Below are 21,331 nucleotides of genomic sequence, written 5' to 3' on the forward strand. Positions count from 1 at the left end.
GGATGACTGTAGTATTGAGTTGTCAGAGAGATGGGGGGCCAGCTGGGGACAGGAGGACAGGTAAGGAATAAACCCAGCTAGGTAAGATAGGTCCAGACTGGGAAGGGCCTTGAAAGCCAAAATGGTAGCCATTGCACCATTAGTGGTCACTAACATGACCAGATTTTCCTTTAAGAAAATAATCTGAAGAGGGGCAAAACAGGAGGCTGGAACAATCAATAGAACAACTAAATTATAATGGCGACCTGACTGGGGAAGGAGGAGTGGGATGTAGAGAAGTGAATAGATTTGGGAAATACTTAGGAGGTGGAATTTACAAGACTTGGAGATTAGCTGGATATTGGAGAAGTGAAGGAGAGAAAGGGTCAAAGGTTATATCCTGGATTCTGGCTTCAGCAACTAGGGTGATTTTTTATGCCATTAGCCAAAGTTGGGGATAAGTTTCTTTGGCAGTGGGGAAGGGAAGAAGATAATGGGTCCATTTTTGGGAAGTGTTGCATTTGAGGTACCTGTAGAACATCCAAGCAGAGATGCCCATAAATAGTAGATAGCATGTTCTGAAGCTCAAAAGAGGAATTAGAATTAGAATTCTGTGTTTTGTCCATCAGCAGATAATGGACATGGATGCTGTGAGAGTAGATGAGATCCACAGGAGAAATGTGCAGAGTGGAAAAAGAACCCTAATGCAGAATACTGAGTAAGGGTGACATTTAGTGACAGCTCAAGAAAAAGAATGCTCTAAAAAGATTTGGAAGGAGAAAGAAGAGAGGCAAAAACAAAACCAAGGGAGGAGAACACTAGGGAAATCAAAGTCAGTGTTGGATAAAGAGGGAGCAGTCAGCAGTGGCAAATACTGAAAAGCGGTCGAGTAAGAAAAGACCTGAAAAGTGGGCATTGGATTTAGAGACAGGAGGAAGTTGGTGATTATATAATGAACCCCACAGTTTAGAAGAGGGTCCCCACATGTATGTCTTTGGACCCAGACTGATATCTTGTGCTTCGTGCAGAGCAAGTATCACCTTCGTTTACCCAATCTCCTAGAGGAGAGAACTGTGGGCTGGAGCTACTCCCCTGAACTGGGAGAAACTGCTCATTCTGCCCAGGCTGGAAAATCACCGACTGGCATCCAACTAGTGACAATCCATGCATAGCATTTGGATTTTACTCCCATAGGACACTAGTGAGAAAAGAAATGGAAAATCAAATTACAAATGTAATATATGAATATCTATAGGAGATATTTAATTCTTCCAAAATTAAAATCTGGCCACCCATAATCCATTTTCTATCAGTGAGAATCAAGCAGAAATCCACCCACTGGAGATCTCTCCCTGGGGCATCTTCATAGGCACATGGAGACCAGCCACCCCCTTTCTCCTGGTTGCTTCCCACCCAGAGGACCATATGACATTCTTTTCCTTCTCACCAGCTGATTGCTGGCCAGCCCTTTGGAAGCACTGCCAGCAAGACCATCCCCAAGGAGCACATTGCATCTGCTCAAGACCTGGACACCATTTGGTCCCTGGGGGTGAGTTGATGGTTGGCCACACTCTTCTCTTTAGGGAGGGGACAATGAGGCTGTGCTTCTGGGATCTGGGAGTCATGAATGACACCGAGTATTCTCTTTGCAGGGCTACCTTCAGTACTCAGTCCTCTTCTATGGTTACTATGGCAGAGAGAGGAGGATCGGGAGAGCTGGCTACCGGCTGCCCTTGGCGTATTTCCTGGTGGGGATGGCAGTATTTGCTTATAGCTTCATCATTCTTTTGAAAAAGTATGACTGCTCGATTTCTCAAAATATGTGCCGAGAGTAATGTCATGTGTGATCTCATTTAGTCTAGTCAATAACCCTGTGAGGCAACCAAGGCTCATTTTAATCAGCACCTATTGAAAATTTACTACTTTAAGCCAGGTTCTGTGATGGGTCTAGAGAGAAGAGAATCATGTTGACTCACCAGTTAATGTAATTTTAGACAACATAACAATTATACTAATAGAGATATAAACAATATGATCTATGTGACTAGAGGTTGCAGAAAGCAAAACATCCTCCTTTGGCCATATATTTGCCTGTGATCTAGACACAAATTCTGAAAAGGCCAGACCTGTCTGTCTTGTGATGAAGTTTGCATCCTAGTTCATCATTGAGAGGAGGCCCAATGAAAAAGCAAATAAACTGGTTGGGGGTTCTGAATCCTGCACCACCTCCACTGTGAGGCCTTCAGCATCTCACTTTTCCTCTCTGGATCTCATCAGGAAAAGAGGCAGGGTGGCTGAGAAAACTTCCAGTCCCCCTCTCACTTGAATTTTCTCTGCTTCTATGTGGGATCTAGATAAATGCAGACTGACAGATAGGCTTAGACCCCAGGGGGAACCCGGACCCCACCTTCTTGGCTCACCTGTTGCTTTCTGGTTTATGCTACCAGTTCATATTTGTCATCCTGCTGCTTGTGGCATCTTGGCAGAGTGCAGGCAGAAGTGCTCAGGGGAAAAAAAAAAAAAAAAAACTTTAGGAGATGCACAGTGCTTGGAGGCTTTCTTTCCAGCTTAACTTCTGGATGATCTCAAGACCCCACTTGGAAAAAAGCCCATTGCTAGATTTGTAATTAACAAGTTCATTGGCAAATCAGAGCAAACTCAGAATCTATGGATGGCGAGGAAACTTGAAACCTTATAACAGGAGACATAGTCTAAGAGACAGGGGTGGTTTCACCTGAGGCGGGGCTTGTGACTCCTGCCTTAGTTATCTAAATGAATGCCCTGTGCAAGAGGGACCCAACACACTCTGCATGATCCCAAGGGGCAGAGTTACCATCAATGAGCAGGAGTGCCAAGGAGACTGATTCAGTTCAAAGGAAAGAATTTTATTCACAATCACAGGCACACAAAGATGGAATGGGCTGGCTCCTGGGGCACACACACCTCCAGTGACCTGATGGTTCCAATAGTGGTAGGTCTGATTGTCAAGTGGACTCACTGATGGGTGCTTGCAGCTTTCCCACTGCTCAAAGGGGTTGACTGAGAAGACAGATGGAGGCTAATGTCCAACCCATTCTCTGCTTGCCAGGCAGTGATCCAAGGGGCCACCTTTTTCAAATTCGCACAGCGGCTCTGTGGGCTGGCATCTCCCCCAGTGGTGGACTCTATTCCTGAGACTCTGTTCTATTATGACCTGTTCTGGATCCTATTTTTCAGAATGGCTAAGAACTCCCGCACAAGCCTTGCCAGTGCTTCAAATGAAAATTACACTTTCTGCTGGCGGGTGTTTTGTGCCTGGGATTATCTCATTGGAAACCCAGAGGCTGCGGAAAGCAAAGCAGCTGCCATCGTGAACAGCATCAAGGTGAGTAAGCCAGCCTGTCCGGGCTGCCCGGGGAGGGAGCTGTGGAGTCGGGTTCTTCAGTCCCCACACTTACTAACAGTGCAGGGCGGCAATCTGCAGATGATCCAAGGCAGGAAGGGAAGAAAATATTGGAATATGTTTTATTTTTCATTTCATTCTTAAAAAAAAATTCAGTTTGTGTATTTTTCATAATTTTCCTGCATACATGTTGGGAATGTAAGCTTTTTGCTTTTAAGTTAGAGCACTGCAATCAAAAGCATTCGGAGACACGGGTCTAGTGAATCACACATACAGTTAAGGGGTGCCCCATTTGGAGAGAAAAAGCACATCCAGATTATCTAAATAATGTGCTCTTATTTTAAACCTTATTATGACACCTGGTACCTAGATTCCAAAAGCAAAGCATGTTAAAAACAGGCCAGAAGAAAGCGGTGAATGCTGACAGCCCAGTTTCCAGCCAGTGAACAATGAAAGCTGTAAAGGGGAGAACACGGAGCCCCAAAAGCACAGTCAGCTGATGTTCTTCAGGTCAGAGAAGGGTTCTGTTTCTGGGTGTGTTCACCCAAGAAAATGGCAGTATCTGTAGGAGAAACTGAGTCACGGGGAAAGTACATTGGGTATGTTCAGAGAAGGCAGGGAAGTTTTAAAATATATTTGAGAAAGCTTTCCAAGGAAATAGTTTAAATAAAAAAGGAAATTTTTACTACTTCATCTGGGAAATGATTCTGTGGAGTTTTAGAAAGCAGTTGTCTTTTCGGGGGGGTTGGGTCCAGCGCCAACAACATGTTCTTAGCTGGGTAGACTCAGAAAGGGAGCTCTGGGTTCTCTCTGCCGGGGCTGTGTCTTCACTCCACTTAGCTTTGGTGGCTTCTGTGGATCTCAAAAGAAACTTCTCGCAGCTCTGAAGGCTCCTCAGCAATGTTAGTTCCCCGGAACACACAACCACCAAATCCTTACTGTGGCCTCCTTGGGGTCTCTTTCTTAGCTTTACAACAAGCCATTCCTCCCTTTCTCTTCCCATCAGGGCATCAGATTACAGAAGTTTTATTGTTCTATTCTGTTCCCTCCTTCATCATGGCTTGGGAAACACAGGCCTAACTTGGGTGTCACGTGTAAGAAAAACTCTAGGCTGTCTTTAACCTTCTGACACTGTATTTCTAAGGGCAAAACTTCAGTGTACACCGGGCAGTGCCTTCAACACCCCACCCCCCTCCTGCCCCAGCCAATGCTCAGAATTAGGGTTCGTTAAATCTGCAAGCCCAGCCCTGCAGGACCCACCAGCAACTTTTGACTCAGCCTCATTGGCCCTGAGCTGTCACCTCAGCGCCCTCCTGCTTCCTGAGAGAAGAACTGCAGTCCCAAGGTCCTGCTGTGTTGTGTTGTGTTGGTTTTGCTGGTTTTCTAATCCTTTGAAAACGATTTCCATTTAATTTTCTGAAGAAGTCAAAATTCAAATGGTCCAACTGGTTATTGGTGAAAAGCCTCCACTCCACCTCTGTCCTCCAGCCACCTGGCTCCTATTCAGGTTTCCTGTGATTCCTTCCAGAGATAATCCCTGCAGATATACACAAATGATAGCCTACTATGCACATCAGCTTATGAGGGATCTTGGAAATCCTTCTCAGTCAGGACATAAGGAGTGAACTTATTCCTTTGGCACTGCAGGCATGTGACACAATTTATTTAACCATTCCCATCTGGATGGACATTTAGGTTGTCTCTAATGTTTTCATATTACAAACATGTCCCAATGAATAACTACACTTGCATCATTTCACATGTGTGAGATGTATGTGGGATAAATTCCTAGGAAGAATTGCTGGTCAAAGAATGCATGTATTTTTATCTGAATAGGTATTTTATATATGTTTACATAAATGCATATATGTATATATGTACATATATGTATAAATATAAATGTTCACATATACTTATACATATATGCCTATGGCAAAAATCACTAAATGCTCCTCCATTGAGTTTTCACCAACCTGCATTACCACCAGCAATGTCTGAGGGTACCTGCTCCCTCACAACTTTGCCCACACGATGAGCATCAAGCCTTTGAATATGTGCCAATCTGAAAGATTAAAAATATCTTGGAATACTTTTAATTGGCATTTCTTGTTAAAGGGCCTTTAAAATTCTCCTCTGAGCACTGTCTGTATTCTTTGTCCTATTTTCTGTTGGAATTTTGGTCTTTTTCTTATTAAAGAAATGAATACATACAGGAATATTATAGAATTCCGGTATGTATTCAGAAAAGTAGTTCTTTCTTGATGCTATGAGTTGCCAATATTTTTTCCTAGTTTGTTGTTTGTCTTTTGATTTCATTATGGTGGGTTTGGCTGGGCTGAATATTTTTCATTTTTATATTATCTGAATTAATTAATCATCTGGGACTTTTGGGTTTTGTGCCATAATTAGAAAAACCTTCATCCTCTTGAGATTATAATACAAAGCTTTGACTCAGTTTTACATCTCACTGGAAAAAAATTTTCTGATCTATCACTCATACAATTTCCATTCCCTCTTTCCAATCCCTAATTTCTTTTTTTACCTATTGATTATTACATATGACATTGATATAACAGAATCTTACAGAATTATGCCTTGGGCACTGAAGATGTGATTAAAATATTGAATAAATCATTTCTGATGATTTATGATTGATGATAATGTTAAGTTTTAATGCTGTGTGTGTCTTTCTTTAAAGGAAGCCATACTGGAAGAACAAGAAAAGAAGAAAAGCAAAAACCTGTATGTATCAATACTCTCCATGTTAAATTCATTGATAAGCTTTGTTTCAATTTGGTACAAAAATTACCAGATTATCTATATCTTAATTTTATACATCATCAGGCAGTTCTTCTTTCTTCTTAATATCCATCTTTCTAAGACTGTGATGTCTGAGAACTCTATAATTTTTCCAGAGCAGTGTCTCAGAATAGTTCCTCCTTCCATAGTTTCTGCAACAAGTTTGAGGGGTCTGAATTTAACCAGTTTCCTGTTCTGTTCCTGTGATAGAGTTATTTTTAGCACTAACTTCTAGTTTGCTAAATTAGATAAAAATATAAATTCTGTGAAGACTAATTTTATTTAAAAACAAATCTACGGAATCCCGAATCATGAATCTTATCCAATTCCTGTCTAGAGGCCTTCCAAGGTGATTTTTTAGGCTTGAGGTTCTTCTCAAGACCTCGAAGCCCTTCCACTAGAGAACTGATGAAACCTGAGGGTGGCTCCCAGGAAGGGGCATGAACGACCCTGTCTTCACGAGGACAGACACATCTGTTTACGCGACATGCTCACTGGTTCCTTAGCACTCACAGTTATTTCCTATAACAAAGAAAGCTGGTTCAGAGTAATGTTCTGGAAAAAAACATGGGGATTTGGGAAACGCACCCAGCTGCTGTGACACCAAGAAGCCAATGTCTGGATGGAAAAGGCTCTCCGTCGGGAATCAGAGACACAGACACCAGCCCTCCCTTTGCCACTGACATTCACGGCCCGGGAAACCAATTTGCCCTCTCCATGCCTTCATTTCCTTACCTGTGAGGTGAAAGGATGGGACTCCACCAACGCTTCTCAGAGTGCAGTGAGAGCCCGCCCCATCAGAATCACCTGCCGTCACTGCTGAAACGCAGACCCCTGGACCCAGACCCAGATTTACTGAATGAGAATCTCTGGATGTGGGGCACAAGAATCCATATTTTTAACAAGTCTCACAAAGTGATTTTTATGTTCCCTCAAGTTTGAAAACTACAGCCATACTAAGACCCTTCCATTCACAGACTGCTAATTCAGAGATTCATTACCAAAGCAATGAACATACAAGAAACTCGTTTCTGGTCTCTCTTCTACCAAAGAGTCTTGAATCCTCCCCATTTTATTAAAATCTGAGGAAAACAGATTCATAACAGACATTCTGAGGTATCCAGGATATTCTAACAGGACCCAGAAGGAAGAGGGTAGAGAAAGGGAGAACTAATGTTCAATCACCTGCTTCACTCCAGGCCCATCACATGCATTTTCTGACGTAAACACAGAGGGCCAGCAGGTGCCTGAGGGGACAAGAAGGAGACCACCCATCCCCAACCCTGCCCTGAGCCCACATTCCCCGGGACTGGGCGCTGGCAGGTAGCACGGCCCTGCAAATGCTGACAGCATGGTCTGGGAGCAGATGGGGTGAGGTCACGCCAGGTGGCACAGTGGAGAATAATGAACTAGGAGGTGGGGAGGCCTGTGTGACCCTGGCTCTTGGTTTACCCTCTGCAAATGAGAAGAGTGGACCCAAGTCTCTCTCAGGTCTTTCCATCCCCAGTGTTCTGTGACTCCTCATCTGTCGCTCTCACAGGAGTTGGTAATAACAATGGTGTAGCAAGCACGGTTTTACATTTATCAGTTCCTTTTGGAATGAGTCTCCTCATTGTTTAGAGGAAGAGACAAGGCACCCCCAGAGAGAGTTGTCGTGACCTGCCCAAGGTCACCCAGCTGGTGGAACTGCACCTCATGGAGGGGATGGCTCTCCTCTTCTGTCCTCCTTCTACCCTTTTCAGCCAGACCTCTTTCTCAGCCACTGCTGGTATCTGTTGCCTGCTACCCAGGGTCATCTGAGGCTGTGGGGTGGGGCACACATGAGATCCCAGTCAATACACATGCTTGTTCAACCGAAAGGCCTGGGAGTAAATTCTCACAGAATCACCCTTGACCTCTAGGGAATGGGAGCTGGTGAGAAATGCTTCTCTATTTCTCTCTGGGCAGAGAGTTCTGAGATGGATTTCCTCAGCCCCTCAGAAGGTCCTGTGGTTGCCTACAGCTGAGGCCAACTCTGCCTGGCATCCTGGTGCTGACTTTCTCCCCTCCCCTGTTTCACTCCCTTGGACCTTCACTCCTGCTTTCTGGGATCACTTCCCAAATAAACCACATGCTAGCAAGCCTTTGCCTCGGGTTCTGCTTTCAGGAAAACCCAGGCTAAGACCAACTCCAGAGTCAGAAGAAGAAGATGCCTTGAAAATAGGCCAGGTTGAAGACTTCAACAGTGAGCTTGTCGCCAGTAATAGGAAAAGTGGATATTTTTCAATTGAAGCCAGATAAAGTTCTTGTATTTTTAGGAGGCAAGTTATGTTGATTGCAAGCTTGGCCCACACTGCTAGATGTATGTGGGAGGGGAGGCCAAATAAGGAGATGAGATGGTCCATCTCATGGTCATTCAGTTGTGCCTTTTTTAATTCATTCATATTTATTAAGGGCCTGCATGCATTAGGCCTGTTCTAAGACCTGAGGATACAGCAGTGAAAAAGACTGAGAAATTTGAGCGCTCACATTCTAGAGGGAAAAGACAGCTGCTAAACCACCAAGTAGATATAAAAAGTAAAATGTTGGATTCATTAAATGGAATAGCAGGCAGTATCACCCACCCAATTTAAATCAGTTCTTCTCCCTTCTCCTCTCCCCCTGCTCAACACATTTACTTAAACTCCTCTACTCTGATTGTGCATACGACAGGATTCCAATTTTAGTATCAAAGCAAGAACTGAAACCTAAATATCAAGACTCCAAAACCAATGATTTTTGTTTGCTTGTTTTTGAAAGCAAACAATTGCTGTTTGCATTTTTAAAGCAAGAAAATTAATTTTGATTGGTTGAATTTATAACTCACCGTTGGTCTATTAGGAAATGAGGAATTCTGGAGGGTAAAATAAAGCAATGATTCTTCAGAGCAGAGAACCCATCTGGCAGTAAATTTGTCCCTGGCTTAAGTTGCACTGCCTGTGCATCACGGTGCTCTGAGCAGAAGCCCCTGTGGGGTTCCTCAACCTGCCTCTCCCCGCAGGGCCGTGACAATCTGCCTGAGGATCGTTGCCAACATTCTGGTGCTTCTCTCGCTCGCTGGGAGCATCTATCTCATCTACTTTGTGGTGGACCGGTCCCAGAAGTTGGAACAGTCAAAGAAGGAGCTGTCACTTTGGGAAAAGAATGAGGTACTCACTGCATGTTACCTGCCCTGTTTCCAGGTGTCTCTTACGTGGGTTAGCTAGAAATGTAGCTCTAGGAAAACCTTTAAGCCTCTTGTCCTAGAACATGGGCTTCAAGCAAAAGTGGCAGCACCAAGGTTTGGCTAAATGATTTTACTCATCTCAACTGGGAAAGATTTTGATTCAAAAAACACTTCCCACCTTCCTACCATTCTTTGCTTTTGAACTTTGCTGATTGTGCTTTGCTTTTCTCACTTGCTGTGTCTTCATATACATGTTTCTAGAAGTTGACTTTACCAACAGACTTGCCATTATTAATGACTACTTGTATTCCATTGCATGTATCAAATTTGACGATTCCCCAAATGCCAAATCCTTGGATGCTTTCCATATTTCTAAACTGCAAAGGATGCCTCCAGAACCAGCTCTACACAAATGGTCTGGTTTTCAAAGGATCATTTTCTCATTTTGAATAGTCCCATGAGTACAAAATTATCAAGTAGAAGTTTAGAAATAATTTTAAAATTCTTGATACGTATTGCAAGGCTGTTGTCCTTAAAGATTGGTCCAATTTACTTGGAAAGATTTAAAAGGCAGAAATAACACAAATGTCACTGTATCTCAGACCATTTCTGTGGAAATGATTATCATCCTTTCTGATTAAAAAAATAAAGTGCCTGGGCGATATGATGTTCATAAATTTGGCCTTAATGTAGGATAATATTTCCAAATCTGAGACTACAATAGATAATCTAACCCTTTTTCCCACAACTCTTTCTATTTTATGGCAGTTAAGTGGGCTATATAAACGTCTGTGTGTTTACAGACTGATAGATGGATAGACTTTTTAAAAAATATACTCAGAACTTATTTCTTATTTTAACTCAAACTTCTTGTGTACCAGCTAAAACTCCTCCTTCCATTGCCATAAGTGCAGAGAGACAAAGATAATTAAATTTTCCTACACACACATCAAATTACCTCCGGTCTTCCTTTTTCTGTTCTTAATAGTTGCGGTCATTTCCATCTTCCACCCAACGTCGGGAAAGTATAAATACAATGAGATGATAATTGGAAAATGTAGAAGAAATGCTAGTGAATCCATATCCTGAGATGGAGAGAGATCTCAGAAGGAATAAACCAGTGCCACAGTGGCTGTGGCACTCTGAAAGAGGCTAATCAGCAGAGATTCGGGGGAGGTTTTCCATGTTAGGAGTACACAGCCCTCTGAGTACCCACTGACCCAAAGCAGGCTGAGATCAAATGTTAGTGAGGTGGGAACGCGGGACCCCAGGAGGCCCCATTGTCTGGCACGTGCTCTCTCCGCAGGTGAGCGTGGTGGTCTCCCTCGTCACCATGCTGGCACCATCAGCCTTTGACCTCATCGCCGCCTTGGAGATGTACCACCCACGAACCACGCTGCGCTTCCAGCTGGCAAGGTGCCTGGACCCCGCTGGGAAAGGCCACAGCGTGGCTCCCCCATCTGCCTACCCACAGGGGGCACGGAAGGCTCCCAAGGGCCAGAGCTTGCTTCTGTTCCCCAACACTTACCACAGAACCTTGCTGATAAATGCAACTCCAGAAAAGCGGGATAGAAAAGGAGAGAAAGAGGGGAAGGAGGAGGACGAGGAGGGAGGAGGAAAGGAGGAGCAGGGAGGAGGAAGATAAGGATGGAGGAAATGGATTAAAAGGTATCAAAGAGAACAAGCAGAAGAGGAGCAGGAGGAGGAGGAGGAAATAAAGGGGAGGGAAAGGAGAAAGAGAGGAGGAGGGGAAGGAAAGAGGAGGAGGAAGAGAGGAAGAGAAGGAAGAAGAGGAGAAGGGGAAGGAGAAAGACAAAGTGGGAGAGGCAGGGAGAAGGTACAGGGGGAGGAAGGAGGAGGAACAAGTAGAAAAAGCAGGTACAGGAGAAAGAGGACCAAGACGAAGGAGAGCACGTCCGTTTTCCTCATTGTTGAGTTCCCCACCAAGGGTGGACTGAGTGATGAAAAAGACCCACGTTGTTTGTCCAGACATAGAGAAGCAGTTAATGCTTTGCTAATAATTCCCAAAAGCCTAGACTCAAAGAGGTTCTTGTGGCTGTTCCCAAGAGTGCCCGGGGTCGTGCCCAGAGCTGTGCCCGGATTGCCCATGGCTGGGACAGCAGGTGATGGATGTGGCAGGAACAACAGGGAAAGCCCTGGGGCAGCCCCCTGGGTCAGAGCAGCCACGTTTCTAGCACTGCCTTCATCACTTCTTCCCTACATTACTTTGAAAAATCCATTTCTCCTACCTGGAGTTTAGTCTCCTTGTCTATACATTAAACTAGTAGGTTTAGGTGAGGTATTCTTAAATTGAAGGTGGGGAAGGGGCAGCTGTCCAAGCCCAATGGACTTGTTTCCTCTTCAATCCCAGTCTGCATTGGTTTCACCGTTTTTTCTCTTACAACACCTAATAACATTCTTGAGAACTAATTTTCCACAGACCACTTTGGAAAAAATTCAGGAGTCAGCAAGCATGTTCTGTCATGGACCAGATGGTAAAAGAATGGATAGGCCATGTTCCAATAAAACTTTATTTATGAAAACAGGCAAGGATGAGATTTGGCTTATAGGCCATCATTTGCCAACCCCTAAAATCCAACTGTCATTTCAAAGATAGAAAAAAAAAAAAAAATGACCAGAGAGAGCAAGGGATTTGCCAAAACCTCACAGTCCAGGGCAGATCTGGGATGAGGCCGTCAGTTCCCATTTCCAAACCCAACGTCCTTCGTGCTCTGCTCAGGTCTTTTGACCTGGAAGAGAGAAGTGCCTTCCTCAGCTCCTTCCTCACTAGCATGCATTGGGGAGAATCAATTCCATTATTGCATTTGCTCTAACGGAAATCCTATTACACAGATTGGCCTCATTATTCAGAAACAGAGGCATTGAGAGACTTGCTTAAGATGAATTAGCCTAATTCTGTTAATAAAAGAAAGACACATTATTTTAGTTCCATTAACTCACCACCAGATGATGTTCTCTTTTTCCAAGGCACAATGGAAACCAGAGCAATGCTTGGTATCCCATACCAAGACTAAATTCATTCATTCCTTCCTTAAGCCAACACTTAGTGCATATACACTGAGGACCTTGCCTTGTGCTGGGTACTGTAAATGCAGAGATTAAAAGGTCTTGGCATTATGCAGAAAGGAATCCCTTCAAAGCTTCAGAGGGAAAGCCAATGCAAGTTACAACCATGTCCCCTGATGATGCCCCCACTTCCTGCTTCTCTGCTCACTCCCTGTACACAAGTGCTCAACTTTCTACTGAGGAGAGGAAGGAAGCCCTATGGGGATGGCAGACTCATAGTTTTGATTTGGAGTCTTTTCTGCAAGATAAAGATGCTTTCCCTTTTTCTTCAACTGATGTTGGTTTCGTGATTCTCAAAATGCTAATCATTGTCCCAACAAGGTATTTGTAAGCCTCCCTTCTTCCTTTCTCATCTCATTTCTCCAGGATTGCATCCTGGGAGATTCCATCATGTGTTTCCAAAACCTTCTGAATCTTGGGGAACTGGCATCAAGTCTCTGACCATTGGCTCTGAACAAGGCTGCTGCTGGCAGATTCCATTACTCACATCTGCCTATGTGTGTAGACGTAACTATATTCCCTCATTCCATCAGACCCTCAGGGCTTCTGACATATTTAGCCTGTATTTCACTACTGGAACACAGGGCCCCTGAAATTGGTTCCTGCCTCTTCTTAATTGTGTGATTTCGAGCAGGTTTCTATTTACTCTATAAACTCTCCAGGTTTCTATTTACTTGTCCCTTAAGTGGGAGTTATTATAAGAATCAAGAATCAAGAAAATCACTTTTTAAACCAAAAAGCAGGACACAAAAACACATAGAATTTTCACTGTTCAGAGTCCCACTTCCCAAGCTTACAGTCTTTGTGCCACAGCAGTGGTTCTAAAATGCTGATCCACAGATGGGCTGCAGTGGAATCACCTGGGATGGCTGTGAAAAGATCCCCTGACCCCATCCTGACGTACTGAAGCAGGGTGGATCCCGAGCATCTGTGTTTCTTAATGCCCTCAAGGTGACTCAGAAGGACACCAAGTGAGGCAGCCCATGAGAGCCTCTGTAATGGTAGTGGGTCTAGAACCGTGAACCTCCATGTGGTAGGCTTGTCTCTCAAGGTGGGCTTGTGGCTTTCAGGGTCCTTGTGCTGTACCTGGGGAATCTCTACAGTCTGATCATTGCTCTCCTGGACAAAGTGAACAGCATGAGCACCACGGTGAGTGCCCTGGCCTGCGCCATTGCCCACACACACCAGGCCCATCAGCCCCATTGTCATCTCCATTGCTTATACTTGCACTCTGTACCTCCTTAACACAAAACTCAGCAGTGGTCTTCTTAAGATAAGGATAGAAAAATTGGTCGCATTTCCAAGATTTAAAAACTGAGGCCCAGGTTCACGGTTAGTAAGTGACAGTGCTGGGACACAAAGCAGGTCTGTTGACTCCAAGTCTGTTTCCCCACTACTGCCCCATTTCTTGAATCCCGTCAGGAAAGCTATCAATTGCTATTGCAAATAATCCCAGGAAGAGCTGCAGGCCATGGGACTCACCCAGAAAATCAGCAGAAATGAATTATCCCATGGGGTGCAGCTCAGAGCGGATCCCAATCTCCCAGTCCAGCAGGGGATATCCATTCCCAGCCTAGGGTAGCTTTGGTGACCATTTTAAACCTGCCCACTTGTGAGGATTTCCTAAATGGTGAGGAAAGAACACAGACAGGAGGAGGCTTCTTAGGGTTACTCACCCAAGCCACATCATTCTAGCATCACATCCCAAGGCTTATTAGGCAGAAGAAGCACAGGTAATAGCAGTTCTGAGTCAGGGCTTTGAGGTTGCATAAACCTTACCTGACACTTACTGGTGGCATGACCTGGAGCATTCAACTTCAACTCTCTGAGCTTCAATCTCCTCGCCTGAAACATGGGGTGAGATTCTTACCTGATAACTGTGTAAGGATGAGAAGAAATAGCATGTGTTAGCCTAGAACAATCTTTGACACTTACTAGGTACCAATAAATACCATCCATCGCAACTCCGTGTTTCGTTATTGGGGTCAAATCTAGTCAAGTGGCTACCAAGAATGAATGAATGAATGATTGAATGAAAGAATATTATTCATGGTAATGCAATGAGGTAATAAACCCTTGTGTCCTTGATAGATTCTTATATACAAATATGTAGACACCCTAGTTTTCTTCCTTCCTTCTTATCTTCCTTCCTTCCTTCCCTTTCTCTCTCTCTCCTTCCACAGGAAGCTGCTACCAAAAATACCACAAGTCACTGGATAGAGTCTACCACCCTCTTTGCCACCAGAACAGCTCTTGGAGAAGAGAAATGGCCCACTTCTTGGCCTGGGATAGGACTCAGGAAAAACAGCACTTGGGCCATGGAAGAGGCGAGCATTCCAACATACGCCATGCCTCTCACTGAGGCCAACAAAACCACTTCCTACACCCCAATTCCGCAAGACCAGTGCTGGGAAACATACGTCGGGCAGGTGGTTCCCTTTACCCCTTACCAAGCCCTTTCATATCCACATCATCACTTAACCCTAATGATCCTCTGAGATACCATTGTCTCTATTTTATAGAAAAAGTAAAGTTCAGAGGGTTATGATTTTCCAGGCCTCAAAATTAATAATAGTAATCAATACAAATAAGAGTAATCATTGCAGCATTAACTATGTGCCAGGCCCTGTTTTAAAGGCTTGGTCCTCATATCAATATTATTATTATTATTATCCCTATAGGCACAGGTGGGGAAACTGAGGCACAAGACATTAAGTAACTTGCCCAAAGACCCAGATAGTAAAGAGCAGAACAAAGAGCCACACTGACATTTGCTCTGAAAGCTGTGCTGTGAGCCTTTCACCTTAAATATATAAACCCATACAGAGAATCACAACCCCTAGATCTTATCCTGTGTAAATGATTCACAGACCTCAAGCTGTATCCCATGGCTCAGAACCACAGACCTTAAGTTCTTTCCTAGTTTTGTGTAATGCTGACCTCAGATATCAAAATTCAAATTCAAATTGACAAATATTTATTGAGCATCTGTTATGTGCCTGGGGCCCACCCTTTCATCCACTGCACTTTATAGAGATGCACAGAGAAGATGCCAGTGAGAGAGTCCGGCAGTCAAGCCCACTAGAATGAGTGAGAGGACCCTGAAGGAGGAGAGGGCAAGGGGATGGTGGGCATGGGTGACACCCAAGCACACCCTGTGTTTCAGGAGATGCTGAAGCTTTCTATCATCGATATGCTCTTCACAGTGGCGAGCATCCTGCTCATAGACTTCTTCCGAGGACTTTTTGTACGATACTTAAGTGACTACTGGTGTTGGGACATGGAAAGCAAGTTTGTAAGTAACTTCCATTTGGAAGCTTGTAAGACTAAATCCATCCTTTCCTGATTTCTAGGCTGGGAAACAGCTGGACATGGCTGAGGGGGACAAGTTGAGAGAAAATGCAGAGGGAAGGGGGAGCGGGTGTTGCCTTAGTTTCCCAGCTGTTATGACAAATACCTAACAATGGAAATTTATTGGCTAATGGTTTCAGAGGTAGAAGGCTTGCTTCCTCCCAGGGTCAATAGGGTTCTTCCCATGGCTTCTCCTCTGCTTTCTCTACTGGGTTTCATTGACTTTTGGATTCCTGCTCCTCCCTGGGGCTTTTTCTATAGGGCCTCCAGTAGTAAGACTCATCCTGTTGGCCACACCTTAACACAGGTATACAATTGAGTTTCCACCCCATCTTTTACCTTTACCATTGGTGAGAATGCCACACAAACAATGGTCTCTAAGAGTCTATTAGAGAAAAGAATTCTATATATGTGCATATCATTAACTGACTTATGCAAAGAATTTTGGAATATTTTTTATTCAGAAGTTAATTTTCTCTTGTAGCCTGAATATGGGGAATTCAAAATAGCTGAGAATGTGCTACATTTAGTCTACAACCAAGGAATGATTTGGTAGGTGTCAAAGCTTCTTCTTGTCTTTGTTACAACTCATTCTGAGCTATAATTTTAACTCTGTTAGTCTAGATGGGACAGGACCATAATAAGGACAGTCATAAGAATTAAGAAGTGTAGAAACAGTTTCCAATTGAAATATCTCACATGTACAATAATTTTATTAATGGTTTTCTAAGCATTTTGCAGAAAGAAATGATAAAGGAAGTATTTTATTAGGAATAGCCAAAAATCTGAACTGGTAGAGTAAGCTGGGAAGGAAGATTGGGAGAAGGCTAGGAGGAGCGGCTGCTTCTCCCCAGCAAGGACTTCCAGGAGCATCCATGGGTCACAAGTGGGGAAGTCAGCCAGCCCTGCCCTCGGTTCCCCACTTTCTCTCCCACAAGCCATCATATTTCCATGCTAGGACCAAGAGCATGGCAATCCCCCCATGGACAGACCAACCCGGGATGGGAGGGATAGAAACTGGGAAGTCTCTTCAACAAGGGTACCTCCCAGGCCAAAGGAATCCTGTCCCCGAGGAGTTAAAAGGGGTCATTAGATACGTCTGTGGGAGCAAGATGGAGAACTTTGTAGATGATTCTGATGTCTCTGGTTTTACCTACTGGATCACAAATAGTGCTATATGCTAAAATAAAACAAACAAAGAAAAAGAAGAACCTTGGATAGTCATATATTCAGAAAATACAACCTCTATTCATAATCCCGTTCAGTAAAATGTATGGGGAATTAAGAGGTATAAATTAATATTCCTGTGTTCAAATTCGAATTCTGTGTGCTAATAGGGCTACTGAACTTTGCAAAATATTTTCACAAGTAATGTCTTTAAAATACAAGCATTTATTTAATATTGGCTAAATGTCAGGTACTTTTACACCTGTATTAACTGATTTAATTCCTATAACAACCCTGTGAGGTAGCTACTATTATTCTTCTCATTTTAAAGATTAGGTAACAGAGGCACAAAGAAGCTAAGTATCTAGCCTAACATTACACAGATAGTGACATTTCTGCTTGCTGTGAGAAACCAAAGGTTTCTTTGTAATTAAACGAGTTTTACTTATTAAGCATATCCTGTATCTATACCTAAGTTCCTGCCACTAAAGCTAAATTCCACAAGTATTACATCAAATATATGACCCGTATAAACTGATTAAGACTTAAAGTTAGAAAACCTAGGTTTTTGTACCATGTTTGACACTGACGTGCAGGGTGACTACATGTGTCAGTTTTTCTGAGATAGTCCAGTTCATGCCTGTTGCCCCAGCTCTTTCCCTCTCTAGAGTATCCCAAGTTGGATGATATAGTGCCACCCTTTATTAGCACCGTTTTGGGCAAATCATTTAACTTCCCCCATACCTGACTTCCATGCCTGTAAGCTTTACCTATTGTCTTATTCTGCCTAATCTGCTATCACAAATACCACACAAGGGTTGGCTTAAAGAAAGAGAATTTATTGGCTCATGGTTTTGAGGCAAGCAGAAGACCAAAATCAAGATATCAGCAAGGCTTGCTTTCTCCCTGATATCTGTAGCCTTCTGGTGCTGGCTGCCAGCCATCCTTGGGGATCTTGGGCTTGAATGTCTGCTTTCCATCACATGGGTGTGTCCTCTCCTTTCTGCTCTTCTGGTTTCGGTTGACTTCCAGGTCCTCTTTATAGGCTTCCAGGAATCCAGATTAAGACCCACCCTGCTTCAGTTGGCCACACCTCAGCTAAAAATAACATCTTCCAAAGGTCCTGTTTACAATGGGCTCACACCCACAGGGACTCAGATTAAGATGCACATCATGTATTTGTTGGCTACATAATTCATACTGCCACAGATATTTACCCTCCTTTCCTGATTGCAATAGGTTAAATGAGCTAAAACGTGTGAAGATGCTTAGCACAATATCCAGCAAAAATAGGTACTCAACAAATGTTAGTCAAGACTGAAAGTCAGTAATTTATTAACCTAGTCCTCACCACAGTCGGGCAAAACTTGGAGCTTTCCCTAAACTGTAGTTATCCTTTATTTACCTCCTTACCAGAGGAGAGCTTTGCCTTTGCTAAGTGTGAAGAGACACACAAACACTTCATATTCCTTTAAAGAGGATATTTTTACGTGGGTTCACTACCCATATGTAGAAGTGACTTTTCTTATCTCCAGAAAGTGTAGGGTTGGGTCTCAGACCTCAGAGGGTTTCTCCAGTTCTGTAAGCACAGGGTATAATTCCCAAGGTCTCAGAGCCCTGTTTCTCTGTGGCCCATCTGGAACACAGCCCTGAAAGTTACACTGGAAGAGAACAAATGCTAATCTCACCTCCCCTCGTGGCTCCAGGATGGGGGCCTTCTTCTCCCCTTGTCTCCCAGCATTCAACGTCCTCAAACTGATTGGGCTCATGTACCTGAGGAGCTGGGCTGTGCTCACCTGCAACGTGCCCCACCAACAAGTGTTTCGAGCATCCAGGTCAGTGAGAATAAGGTCTGCTTCACACACGCAGAATTTGTCATGCACGCTTGCTTTAGCCAGTGGGTCCTCCAGCCAGGGGGTCTCCCCAACTCTGTCTGTCAAAAGCCTCCTGCTTTCCCTCCAATTTTATTTCCTCCATGACGCCGTTTCCAGTGTTCCCCTTTTGGAATTAACCATTTCTCCTCTGAACTCAAGATACATTTTAAAAAATCTTTTTACTCAAGATTAATAATCATTTACAAAAGTGTAAAAATCACAAGTGTTCAGCTTGAAAATTTTCAAAGACTGAACACAAATGTGTAATCAACACCCAGATCAAGAAACAGATCATGGCCACCAACCCGGAAGCCCCCTCATGCTCTATTCCAGTCACTACCAACTTCTAACAGCATAGATTAGTGTTTTACTTTATATGGAATCACACAGTGTGTGCTCTTTTGTGTCTAGCTTCTTTCATTCAACATTGTGTTTGCAAAGTTCATCTCATTGGGGAACTATGCCCAATTTCTTTATTCATGCTGCACTTGATGGGCATGTAAGCTATAATATTATTGCTATAATGTTAGCTATAATGACTAATGCTGCCTTGAACATTCTAATAAGTGTCTTTTGTTGGGTTTATACCTGGAAGTACAGTTGCTGGGTCACAGAGTATATGTACATATGTGAAAGTTTGCCTTTCGTAGGTAGCACCAAAAAGTTTTCCAACATGGTTGCACCAGTTTACTCTTCCACCAGCATTATTTGAGAGTTCCAGTTGCTCCACATCCACAGTTGTTATTTTCTATGTTTTTCATTTTAGCCATTGGTGAATTCATAACACATTTTGAGTACCTTGATTAGAGCTCAGTTATTTTATTTTGACATACTGGTTATTTATGTGTGTCTAAATCAGTGGCTTTCAAACTTTTTGACTATGACCCACATAACAATGTATTTATATTTTATGTAGTGACATATGTTTATATGTATGTTTTATATACAGGTGTGTGTTCCATGAATTGAGCTTACTGGGTGATGGCCATGGGTGCAGGGGTGGGTTCACCACTCTAAAGTTTCAAGATGGGCAGGTGCGAATGTTAAATGAACAGGTTGGGGTGGATGATCCTTGGAGCGCTGATTTCTAGATTTCTTAGCTGCATGTTACCTCGTGACACCAACTCATTTCTAGAGAACAATGAGGGGAGGATTTTCTGTTTGTGAAAAGTCCAGGACTGCAGTTTCTGTGTAGGTTCTTTAGACATATGCATCCTAGGCAGCTGACCATGGAGTGAATTTAACTCATGGCATTTGGCTTCTTTGCAGATCCAACAACTTCTACTTGGCAATGCTCCTGTTTATGCTGTTCCTATGCATGCTGCCAACCATGTTTGCTATTGTCCGGTACAAGCCATCTCTAAATTGTGGGCCATTCAGGTAAGTTATTTTAGTTCAGTCAGCTCTGCTTGGAGCTACTGACCGCTGAGGTGGAAGTCTCTCTGCATTCAATTGAACTGTCCTCCTGGCTTACAGAACAGGTGAAAAACATAGAACGATCTCAAACTCGTGTTTAGTCTTTTTTTTAATCCATGACAGGTGCTCATTCCTTGGTAGCAGCCTGCCGTCAAGGATAATTATCTCTGTGTGCATGTTAAAAAGATACAGCACTTTTTAAATCAAAACGGGAAACATTCTTGCTCCTATGCTGGAAAGAAATTCTACCTGGTGAATCTTCCCTTCCCAAAACTTGGAAAGTTTTTATTAAAAGATGGCCAACATCACTTTTTTATTCTACATTATCTAGCAGTAGCCAGCAGAAACTCCTAGATTTATCTCCACCTAGCCTTTTCTCTAAGTCAGTTTTGAACAGTCATATATATAACATTTAGGGACTACCTGTATATGTACTATTTAAACACCCACCCACCCGCCCCCCACACACAATCGCACACAATCACACACACAACCAATGTGATTATTGATCCCATCATCAAATCTGTGTATTATTTAGATGACTGCTTTGTATGAAATCATCTTGGAAATATTATGTATCTTTTAAAGATGGGTATTTACTCAAGCTTTGGAACTGACTTTGAGGATTGTACTCCATGCATCTAGCCATGTTTTTTTAAATGTCTCGCAGCATCCTTCTGCCAAAAGCAATAAAATCTGGCATCATGTTTTTCTTTCCCACAGTGGACAGGAGAAAATTTATGACATCGTGTCAGAAACAATTGAGAATGATTTTCCCTGGTGGTTCAGCTCTGTGGTTGGGTATATCAGTAGCCCTGTGGTTATCCTGCCAGCTGTGCTGCTTCTTTTGTGAGTACCACACATAGGACTCCCATGCCAACTTCTGGGGACTTCTGCATGTTTGGCTAAGAAAACACTGCTTTGCAGTAATTATAAAGAATTCTTTAATTCATTTAAAAAATCATTTATATGGACCTGATGAGCTAAGCAGGGCTCTGAGGCACACACCAGAGGAACAAGCCGCTAGGTCACGGAGAAACAGCCACTAGGTCTCAGAGAGGGAGGGGAAATGTGAGAACTCCACCGCCATTC

General features: G+C 43.3%; 1 protein-coding gene across 1 annotated transcript in view; it reads left to right on the forward strand.

Annotated features, from left to right (window-relative positions):
- Positions 1-21,331, forward strand: part of TMC3 (transmembrane channel like 3) — a 46,231-nt gene that overhangs the window by 16,212 nt on the left and 8,688 nt on the right. The window contains exons 6-18 of the mRNA XM_037835354.1: positions 1,430-1,528; positions 1,632-1,774; positions 3,196-3,343; positions 6,060-6,103; positions 9,180-9,327; positions 10,651-10,760; positions 13,502-13,580; positions 14,615-14,860; positions 15,598-15,726; positions 16,267-16,334; positions 18,656-18,784; positions 20,093-20,203; positions 20,963-21,088. Of these exons, the coding sequence (XP_037691282.1) occupies positions 1,430-1,528; positions 1,632-1,774; positions 3,196-3,343; positions 6,060-6,103; positions 9,180-9,327; positions 10,651-10,760; positions 13,502-13,580; positions 14,615-14,860; positions 15,598-15,726; positions 16,267-16,334; positions 18,656-18,784; positions 20,093-20,203; positions 20,963-21,088 (1,580 nt within the window). The remainder of the gene's footprint in view (positions 1-1,429; positions 1,529-1,631; positions 1,775-3,195; positions 3,344-6,059; positions 6,104-9,179; positions 9,328-10,650; positions 10,761-13,501; positions 13,581-14,614; positions 14,861-15,597; positions 15,727-16,266; positions 16,335-18,655; positions 18,785-20,092; positions 20,204-20,962; positions 21,089-21,331) is intronic.

The sequence above is a fragment of the Choloepus didactylus genome, chromosome 4 (assembly GCF_015220235.1).
Source record: "Choloepus didactylus isolate mChoDid1 chromosome 4, mChoDid1.pri, whole genome shotgun sequence".
Lineage (NCBI taxonomy): Eukaryota > Metazoa > Chordata > Mammalia > Pilosa > Megalonychidae > Choloepus > Choloepus didactylus.